This window comes from Rhyacophila brunnea, unplaced genomic scaffold, assembly GCF_057557595.1.
Source record: "Rhyacophila brunnea isolate RB1 unplaced genomic scaffold, BYU_Rbru_1.0 scaffold_2, whole genome shotgun sequence".
Taxonomy (NCBI): Eukaryota; Metazoa; Arthropoda; class Insecta; order Trichoptera; family Rhyacophilidae; genus Rhyacophila; species Rhyacophila brunnea.
Window position 1 is genome coordinate 42709715 of NW_028232859.1, and position 12074 is coordinate 42721788.

Below are 12074 nucleotides of genomic sequence, written 5' to 3' on the forward strand. Positions count from 1 at the left end.
TGGTTAAATGGTTTCATAAATAAGCACAACTGTCGCATTTGGAGTAATGAAAACCCACATGCTATTCTTGAAATACATCCTTTACATCCACAGTAATTTACAGTTTGGTGTGGTTTATGGTCTGGAGGTATAATCAGACTGTGGTTTTTTGAAAACGAAAATGGCAATGCAGTTATAGTCAACGATTACAGATTGTTCTGGCATGAATCAGACGATTCTTTGATCTGGAAGATATGTGGTTCCAACAAGATGGTGCAACATGCCATTTAGCTCGTGATGCAATCAATTGAGAGAAAAGCTAAAAATATATATCTCTTGTTTGATAACCATATATTATATGGTGTCGGAACTCACTTCTTGCCAAACAATTTACCTACTGTAAAAAACGTCATATATATGAATAAAACTATATAGTGATTTCCATGGTACGTACACCCTGAAGCGGGCCCCCTACCCATCACTAAGTCAGTGTGATGCTCTATAGTAGTGTTTTTCAAACGGTGTTCGAGGTAAAATTAAAGGTATTCAATGTATCAACAAACATTAATCAAAAAATGCAATTACACAACCTCATAATTTAAAATGTTAATACGACTGAAGGAAATTAGCGCCGCAGGCAATTTTTTTACGATTAGGGCAAACTTGTGATGTGCGTTATTTTAATTATCTGGTCGATCCCCCAGGCTAAAGCCCTGTCAGCCCCCCTTTGTGGGGGCCATGGTGATTTTCAAAGTTCAGTCCAATTTTCGTCTGACAAATCGTCTCGATTCCTTTTCTTATAGTTAGAGTCTATGGCCGAATGTCTTCTTCCACTGAGTCACCACCGATCAATGTATTTTGAATGATCGAAAAGTGTCAAATGTGATCCGACTAGTTTGATGACCAAAAGCGCCGAAATTGTTTTGGTCTTCAACGAAGCTCTTATTGGGGTAATAGTTAGATTCATTTGCAAAAATTCGCGTTCACATTTACTTGAAAAAAATGGTAATAAAATTCAATGCACATATCAAACGCGATAGTTTTTCAGGATATGTCTTTTCATATGAGATGATTCAAGAAAATTAACTTGTACTATATAATCGCGAACAATTTTTCATCTAATTGCTTTTGAAACATAAAAATACAGTAAAAAAAGGTGCTAGAACGCCGTTCCACCGCGTTACATTACAAAAAAAGTATTAAGATATTAGGTATTATTACTTATCTATTTTAATACATGCTATTTATGGCATAGTGAATGAATCTAAACTCTATATAATCCAAACAATAATACATTCAATACAAAACCCTGGCACCATGATGATATGAACAGATGAAAACGAGATTTTTCGAGAAATAATAAGATAAGATGATGTTCAGTTCTCGAAAAATTATAAACGAGAATTCAAGAAATAAGTAGTGTCAAATTTATTAGTTGACATTTTTGTTTAAGAAAAGTCAAAAAAAGCTCTAGATAAACGTGCATTAATTTATTACCTAAAATAAATATAATAAATAATAAAATAATAATGCAATCGAAGTGTTTGTCAATTAATTCAAAATATTAACTATTTCCAAGATTGTCACGTAGTAAAAGTTTTTTATAAGTATTAATTTGTCATTTTTTGTTATAATTAAACAACTGCTGGACCAACATAGATAAAACCTATAAAATTTAAAAACACCATTGGTACCAATTTAATAACGTTTTATCTCGATGTCTGAAAACGTCTCGAAATTAAAATAAAACAACGCACATAAATAACTCACTTGCAACAATTCACCACGACTAAATACATAAAATTGCTCAGCTAGAAGTGGTAGAGAGGTTAGGTAAGGTGCCAGTAAAGGGGTAGGCGCTTAGATTTTACCATTGTGTACCTATGTCATTATTTGAAAACATTAAAATCAAATTAATCTATTTATTTATTCTGTCTATTTATTTACTTGTTATTTATAGTCAGTCAACTTGTTTTAATTTAATAAATAACGTAATAACGGAATTTCATCAATAATTTTTGTACGGTATAATATTTATTATACTTAGGTAATACATTATTTAAATATGAGTGTATTATTTGTACAGTTTATAAATTCTATTTTTTATACATGTAACATAAATAAACTAAACGATAACTGAAAATGTGGAATGATAAAATGAATTAATTTGATGGAAAACTCGGCGTTTTTTTTTACTGCGTGAGTAGCATCTGTATAAAACACTCGTATTTTACCTTGATTTTTGTTGTCAGTTCACCCTACAAATAGAACCTTTTAGCTACAAAAATAAATTTCATTTCATGAGGACATGTTAAACATGCCAGCTTGTTACACTCAGGTGCACTTGTATAACATTTTCAAGTGTTCCATGTCAAACTTTATGCGGACATATTATAATATATTTAGAAACTACAATATAACTATGCAGCATGTGTACTTGTGGTAATATTTTGAAACATCTGGCAAGTCGTAGTTACTATGAGATTTAATACAAAGAGAAATGTGTATGATTATTATTTTGGTTGGTTAAAAGTTTTTGGTTCTTAACCACTAATAACAATAATCGTGAGAGTAGACAGAAATTATGTTTGCTTAGGTGAATTTACTTAACATTATAAATCATTACTTTGGAATTTCAAATGTGAAAGTAAGCTTCCCATGAGACTTAAGTAGGTATGTATATTCATCTTATAATATAAGATGGTAAGGAAACGCTTACAAAATAAGTTTTGTTTATTTGGAGATTACAAAAGAGTCGTCAGAGTTCTCTTATAAATATTAAGTGTACAAAGATGAAACAAACTGTAGTAGGTATAATAATATGATATCTAATCGAATAAAAAAAGAACAATCCAATCTAAACCTAAATAAACAACCTCAACACAATGTCCAGCGTTAATTATGAATTCTGGATTTTGTTTTGAATTTGTTTATTTATCTTAAATTTAATATAAACATTTAAATAAACAACTACACGGATAATGAAAGGTTTTTAAATTTTCACGAACATTATATTTACTTATACTATAAGCTAGAGTTAAGAGTGATCGTCGTCAGTGTGTGTTTGCCTTTGGTGAGTGTACACAGCGCCTGAAGATGCCGAAAGGCGAAACTCGGGTTGCAAAAAACGACTCAAATAGAATAGCACAAAATTCAAATCCATTAGAACTTTAATTTAGCATTATTATAACGGTATTTTGTACAGTATCAGTAGTTAAGTAGGTAAGAGGCAATAATCACGTAGATAATAGGATGATATTTGGAGTTAAATAAGTTCTTACCTGAGTTTGTAATTGAAGATTGATATGTGAACAACGTCAGTGTGTCGTCCGCGGAAAGTGACGCGGCATTCGGGGTGCCACCCGAGGGTGCGGGTATCGAAGTGGCCCGATCTCGTCCCCCGTTCCGCCCACACAATAAGCTCGCATTTTGACCCTCGGTTCCACTCAGCTACGAAAACAATTAAAAAAGCATATAAAGTAAGTACTTAGTGTACATATATGTATTATAAAGTATTAACTTAACTTTTTAAAGCTCTTGAAATATTTTGAAGTATTGTACCAAAGCATATAAATGAGTATTATCGTTCATATTTGAGTATATTATTTTAACACTTCAATAACCTAACATTTGTGACGTCAATATTTTTCAACTTTACCCAATTTGAGAATTTACATACGAAACTAGACGAAAGTAGTTGACTAATAAATTTATATCTATTAAATACATTTATAGCCTATATATAATTTTGAAAACACACAAAATATAATATTATAACCAATAGAAAAAATCTTTTTGAAAAAAGTAAAACATCCCGCAGGAATCGAACCTGCATCTCTCGCGTAGCGCATCCATGCACATGCTAAAGGCGTCATACTTAATTGCGACAAATTTTAACTAATGGCTTTTAATACTCTCTAAAGCGCTTTCCAAATATTTTATATTTCCAAATATACATATTATATTTTCTCAAAAGAAAATTATGTATGTTGAATAATTTATTTCATTTATTTTAATTTTTTTTTTTTTTTTTTTTTACCATATTGTGGACATTACAAATTATAAGTTTAAGACGTTCACAACATGACATTTAGAAACAAAGATATATAAATATAACAGTATTACATAAAAAAAGAGATATATCAGTAGATGAATTAGATAGGTACAAGGAAGTACACCGAATGAGTTAAGCAGAACCTATTTTAAGAATTTATAAAACAACATCCACCTAAACTCATTCTCACGTAGGTGGAATATATCTAAACCGGAAGCAATTTCGTTGAACATAGTTATCACTCTCCCAATTGGCATTACCAGTGGCAGGTTGGTTCTGCACCTTGGGAGAATAAACAACTGATGGTCTCTATTTCTAAGATAGTTATCAGGGACACACAGGTCAACACTGCCCAGAATGGCAGAGTTCTCATTTATACCTTGTATAAGTCGAAAAAAATACGTAGCTAAATAAAAATTTCTTCTAAATTGCAGACTGGAATGCTATATTCTTAAATCTTGTGAATTATTCGTTGAATAAAAAAAAAGCTAATTATAAATATATTTATAGCCGTTAGGTACTCGTACCTAGTTTTGATTTTATGGTATTGATGTATTTGTATAGTTAAAACAATGTGTCATATTTTATTATTGTCTAACATATTATAATTATTAAACATACATAATTTGAAAAAATCTCATGCATATACCCACTAGAAATAATCGTTTTTAGAAAAAATACGACACCCGACGGGACTTGAACCTGCAACTGCTGGATTTGTGCCAGTGTACTTTTCCAATTAAGCTACAGACATCCTACTTAATTACGACGATTTTAACTAAAACATTAAATGCTTAGGTATCAAATTGCGTTACAATGTTGGCTATCGGTTTTTATATATTAAATCAAAGAAGATATCAATTAAACGCTATAAACTTTAATTGCTAATCGGTGTCATGGATCACTGAATACTGATCTGAGTCTCTAATATTCAGGGCTTGAAATCAACCGGAGCGCACCGGAGCGCCGTTCCTGTTCGTGAAATCGGTAAAATTATCGCTCCGTTTCGTGGAAAAAATAATTTGACAGTCTGAGCTAGATAGGCCATATAATAGATAATCTAACACACTTATTTTTATGAAATACACATAAAATTTGATAACTATGTCATATAACTATAAAACTATTCAGAAAACTGTCGAGCGCTCCGGTTCGTAAACTTTTCCATTTCGAACGCTGCTACTATTTAGTTTTTATAACGGAACATGAAACAAGATTCAAACATGTAACTGCTTTGTTTGAGAAATCATTTTATTTTGAACATTAGAGTATTTCATAGACATGGTATTCATAGAAATTGTATATTTTGAATGTTTTGGCTTGATTTGCTGTCATTCAAATACTAAACATAAAAAATATCAATATGTTTTCATGGAATTGTAATGAGAGATCATAATATGAGAACACGGTATTATTAAATTTACAGAGTGTTATAAATATTTATGTAGAATCCATAATGACATATTTTTATATTTGAAGTTGATTTACTTAGCATGGTCACCGATGCACTCGATTCTCAGTACCTCAACAATAAGTATTATTGAAACCGATTTTATTTATAATATAATATTTTTAGGAGAAATTACAAAGTAAACATAACATAAAAACAAATATTGAAGAGTTTTGTTATTTCTAATATCATATTGTGTTTTCACTCAAGTATCAGTGAAAAATATTAATAAACAATACTTATTATTTATGTTCAATAATATGATGTAATCTATAGATCAATTTGAAATAAAAATGATACGACAAAGGATTTATTTGCAAATACAATGTGAAAAAAATTTAAAACGGACATCCAAAAAATGTCGCACGATATAAGAAAAAAGCGTCGCCGTTACTGAATACTGCCGCAGGATCTACAAATCCATTTATAAACCGGATAAAACGTAAATTAAAGAGTCGACTATCGACAGATTTTTGAAGCTTTAATTCCAAGAGGGTCGCCTGCCTTAGGCCCCGGTCTATATTCTTCGAATCTAAGGAATGGTAAATAGTATTATAGACCCTCTCCATGGTGACCTCACGTAGAATAAATCTAGTTTAGAAAAGGTTTATTTTTTGCTTTCACAACCCATTTACATAGTGTATGTATACGAAACCACAAACATTACGGTAAATTGAGTTAGGCTCCATATAAAATATTAAATATTGTACGATTTTGTAGATTGATGAGTGGACCTTTAAGGATTATAATATGTATAATATTATGCATAGAATGTAGGAATGCTTACTAAATTATGTAACATATATAGATTTTGTTGCTGTACTCCAATTAAAAACAACAATTTATTTTAAATATTGTTTATAATCTACCACATAAAATATACAAAGAAAAGTAAATACATAATAATATCATAGGTATATCACGAAAGTATTTTTTTTAACATTGTAGATTGGTGGAATTATACTATGATTTCAGCATGTATCTAGTGAATTATGTAAAAAAAGCTATAATTAAATAAATCTGCCTTTCTTAATAATATAGTACAGTTGGAAGTTATGAAATCTCCATGTCAACTATTTCTTATGTTATTATTAAACTACGAGTAACTTCCATAATATTATGTAATTATTTCCTTTCCGAAAATCTCAAAATGGTTTCACTACTTCTCTGATATTATAACAACATAGACTTTTTTTTTCTAGCTTAAACCTAGACTCAATAATTTTATCATCATTGGATGAAAATTAGGATATATAAAATTATCATGTACTTGAATGCTATAAGACCATTATCAGCTACGATGATGACGTATTAATAATGGACTTTATTATGGATAATCATAAAATAACGTGTGTCTAAAAATGTATAGATTTTTATGAATCACTATTTTAACATTAGTTTCATTTACGTTAAAGTTTAATTAATTATTTTTATTTGGTCCGTTTAGAAAGTCTTGAAAATTTGTTTTTATATTTTTTTTCAATATATTTATACTGTACTGATATTTCTTATTTTTTTAAAATTTTATTATTACTTATTAAAATAAAGATAGTTGAGATTTTGAATCAATTTAAATAACATCAAGAATAATTAACATCCAGCTGAATAATGAAATAAGCACCTACCTATTCAAAATATTTTTAATATTTTCAAAATATATTATAATGAACCGATATAAATAAATGTTTATGGCAAACTTCGAAGTGTAAATGCATACGGAGTGTACTTTCGACATCGAAAGGCTCCCAGGTAAATTGATTCTCGTGTACATTATTCGCAGGTAAGTGTCTCTGTGGCCACAAGCTGTCTTGAATATTAGATAAAACATGCCGTGTGCAGGGAATAACCATAAATCCATCTCATCTTGTTGGAAAGCCTCCTTCAGTAGTGGCATATACATGGCATTTCATGGATATTATATCGTATCGTTATCGACTTAAATAAACTAAATGGAAGGCTTTCAGGAGTCAGTATGGAAGTAAAAATGTTTTCCTCGTACTATTATTTATTAAATGAAATGTATTTGAGTGAAAATCAATTTATACAGTACGAGAAGAATTTTGATAAATTTTGCAGGAAAAACGATATTTTAGTCAAGAAATTATATTGTTTGTAGGTTTTATTAAAAATATATATAATACAAATTGTAAAATCTTCATAATAAGGGAGGTGTTTTGGTTTAATATAAACTCATAAAGTGCGTCAAAACCTTTGAGAATTTTAAAATATTACTAAATTAATTATTACCTACTGAAAAAAATGTTTAACGTAAAAATATAAAATTCTTTTTTTTTTGTTGAAATATGATAATTATTGAAAATGAAAAGCCATTTAAAAAGGAAACATTTGTCCAGAAGGTACCTAATATTTAGCTCCAAAAGTAACCGAGTTGGTAGTATGGCCGTTTGTGAAGCCGAGGGTAACAAATTTAAGAACTCAATAGGTTGGTGAGTGGCTAACAGCCGCTTCTCACAAAAGGTACGTTTCTATAATTCAATGCACTGGAGACTCTTATGTTCCGCTTAGGAACGGAAATGGAAATTTAAATTTTACTTAGGTGGTTGCTTAATATTTTAATAATCATGAGAAGTGCCATTATATGGACCATAAAGGTTGATAATATTAATGGTTATCTTAAGAATATTAAATCAATTGAAAACTATTAACGATTTTCGATATAAAATTTTTAATAAGATATTTTATTTAAGACACAAGATTTAAGAATGTTACATTATTTTTTATATTTCCATATTTTATTATATATATATATATATATATATATAGGTACATAGCTTGGAAAAGCCTTAGAGACGTTTTGAAGTAGAACAAGTTCATATTTATGAGAGATGGAGTGATTGCTTTAACAATTAAAATACCGACGATAATACTAGAAATTTTGTAACAACCACGCATCTAAAATGTTATCAGTTTAATAATAGTAGCCAATATATTTTGTAATATAAAATTAATATGTTCTAACTTTGATTCATAATATATTATTATGTTTTTAGTATCTGCGTTTTTTTATAAATCTGGGACTATTTCAAAATACGTATTTTCAATATATAAATATTGTAACAAATAATATTAAGAATAAATATTAAGTAGAAAGCATTTAATATGATCATCACGTTCTAATTTTTATTAGAAATCTTTAAGTTGTATTACTAGTCAGGTATATATTATGTCTTGATGAACATACTAAATATGTTGTTGAGCATTACTGGAAAATTCGGTAGACTGGAAATATGCGCTGCCTCCAGCAGATGGTAACAAATTCAACCTAGAGCCAATATCCCACCGGATACAAGGGTTTCAATCTGTCCAACAGGTATTTCCACGCAACTCAAAGAGGTGGATGTGTCAATGAATGGATTGTTTGATATTTTTTATCCAAGAGGAAAAAAAACTACTGAAAGCTTTTGTGCTAGATTTATTTCTTTCGTGTCGCATAACCTACGATGTCGTATTTTATAGTGGTTAAAATCTATGTTCATATTATGCGGTTCGCATTTTTCTTTGAAAGTGTTTCACTGAAACAAAAGGCGATTTCGGAAATGAAGGCAAAAAGTTATTTTATAAATTGTACGTCTCAAATACGGTTAATGTACAACGGAGCTGAATTTATGAAACATGCCAGAAGAGAATTCTTATTTAAAATAATTACTTTATCATATTATTAACATGTTCTTTAATTTCTAAGCGGTGTCAGAAACTCTTATTTTTTTTAGTTTTAACGTAGGTAGTTCCATTTGCTAATAATAATGCTATTACAAAATTAATTAAATAGGTAGAAAGTTTACCATAAATTCTGTGATTACGAGAAAAAAGTAGTTAAGTCAAGTTTTGATGAAATTACGATATTAAAGCACTCTGTAAAAATAGTGCTCTTTTTGTGTAACACCGATTTTGTCATACGTTAATACAAAAAAAGATATTTTAACTGGAAAAAAATATTAAAGCTGGAGTATTTTGAAAACTTTAATTTATTTCAAACGCAACTATCTTAGCTGCTTTACACTGAAACTAGAGAATACTTATTTACTATCTATGGTAAAATAAACTAGTTTATGGTGATTACAATACTGTAAATAAAGTAACTACTACTATCTATTATGTTAGATGTATAAATATTTTTATTTTTAATTATGATAGAAAAATGTAAAGATTTAATTTAGAGAGCAGATTCCCGCTCTAAGTCTAAGCATGAAGTGAATAAAGAGGTTTTCCACATGCAGTGAAAAGTCACAAGCATAAGAATTTGATTAAATTTTCCAAAGATAGCAACTTTTTCGTGCACCAGCCTGAGACTCGTCTGAAAATATCTCAGTTATGTAAAACAACCTTAAATATTACCTTCACTCTTTATTAAAGCTTTCATCTCCAGTCCATTTCATTTGCATAGAAATGCTCTCGCGAGATATTATCGTTCCGTGGACAAAGTCACTGGCTCACCACAACACTGCGCATTACGCTCAATGCCCCCAATCCCTGGCATATTTTTTCTTATTTCCAGAAAGAGCCAAAGCTTTTCCAGAACACTTTTCAGCTTCAAAAATAATCGTATTTAATATCGACGTAAAGTATTCTATTAGTATGATAACTGCATACAAAAATAGTTTTGCAAAATATCAATACGTTGGGGTTCAACTGATATCAATAGGATTATCTGTATATTTTCTTTAATGATGTAGCAATGAGACTTTCAGATTTAATATTTTGACTAGAAAGTATATATTAATTCTCTATGTTTAATAAGTAATTTACTATTAGAATCATTACGTTTCTGATTATTTTTCCAAAATTAAGTATATTTAAATAAAATAATCTTACAAATTTAAAAAAAGTTGTTGAATAAAAAATAATTTAATTGCTAAGTGAATAGTCGTCATAACGAAAACTGGATCTTAGTATTAACAGCGTGATTTAAATTACAAAATTGGTTGTCCTTATTTGGCGGAATTCGAAACACTTTAAGTACCTAACATAGTTGTTAACAAAAATGATAATGAATCATATACACGTAGCTTAAAAGATAATAGCATTTATACGAAAAGTGAATAATGTGAGTTGAAATCGTATTTGGTTCAACTTTTTTCTATGGGTTTATTTAATACAATATATAATATGATGTTTAAAGCTTTTTTAATCGATATATTTCCGATTATATAATTATTATTGTTAATATAATACGACATCATATAATATTATTATGGAAATTTATATTTGTCGACTTAGTAAAGTTAAATAACAATTTAGCGAATGATTAGTTATTATTATATTTGATCTGATTAAGGGTGAAACGTAAAATTTTGACGTTGATTGTAAAGAAACAAAATCATTGAGAATAACTAACATTTTCGTAAGTATCTACTGAGTTATTGTTATAAAATATATGTTTCGAATATATGTCTTATTTCATCTAGGGTCTAGGACGATTTGGCACCGCGAACTGGCCTCCGCCGATTGGCCTCCGGTAATTGGCCGCCGGTACAATCGGACGCCGGCCCAATTGGACGCCGACCCAATTCGACGCCGACCCAATTGGCCTCCGGGAGATTGGACGCCGCAGAGTTGAATTAAATGCGCAAAGGAATAGACGTACGTTACAATTTGTTGGAGTAAATAAGCAAGTCAGTTTAATATGCTTCTATCTTTTCAGTAGTTGTACCTTATACATTTCGCGCTTGACACATTTTTAATATAGATTGAGAATAATTATTATGCCTTATGATGTTTATTAAAAGAAAATAATTCTTGCCTCGCTAAAACTTAAAGATGTGCATAATCAATTAATTTATTGTCTATTCATGGGTACTTATTTATATTTACAACAAATATTAAAAATAATGTTAGATGTTAGAATGAAAATTACATTATATTTCAGCGTTTTATGGACTTAATATTATAATAAAGCTTAAACATGTATATTATTATGCATAAATGCGTATTTTAAGATACGAGGGTGGGTCAATAAGTCCTTAGAAAAGCCGACAAGTGGCGCGACTAGTACTGTAAGCGGTTTGTTTTCATGCAGCGGCACTACCGATTCAGTATGCTGCGAAGTTTCAATCAGATTGGTCGGGTTGCTGTGTGTTTTTCGTACATTTAAAAAAAAATTGCTTGTGGAAAATGGAAAAATGGAAAATGGAGAAAATTGAGTTTAGAGCTGTTATTAAACATTTTAATATAAAAGGGTTAACAGCAAAGGAAATAAAAAATGAGTTGGATTTAGTTCACGGCATATCTGCTCCTTCACTTGCAACTATTTATAACTGGTTAAATGAATTTAAACGTGGTCGTACATCAACAAAGGATGAACCACGCTCAGGACGTCCTGTAGAGGTGACTACACCAGAAATGATCAATAAAATCCACGATATGGTGTTAAGTGACCGAAGATTAAAGTTGAGTGAGATAATTGAGGTTACAGGGATCTCAAAAGGTAGCGTCATTTCTATTTTACATGACAAATTGGACATGAAAAATATTTCTGCAAGATGGGTGCCGCGTTTGCTCATAGTCGACAATAAACGCAATAGGGTGGTGGCCTCTAAAGCCCTGTTGCCGCTCATGCAACGCAATCCGGAT

General features: G+C 29.9%; 1 protein-coding gene across 1 annotated transcript in view; it reads right to left on the reverse strand.

Moving 5' to 3' along the window:
* Positions 1-12074, reverse strand: part of LOC147072353 (uncharacterized) — a 255419-nt gene that overhangs the window by 70348 nt on the left and 172997 nt on the right. The window contains exon 9 of the mRNA XM_085946675.1: positions 3261-3429. Coding sequence (XP_085802801.1) covers positions 3261-3429 — 169 coding nt within the window. The remainder of the gene's footprint in view (positions 1-3260; positions 3430-12074) is intronic.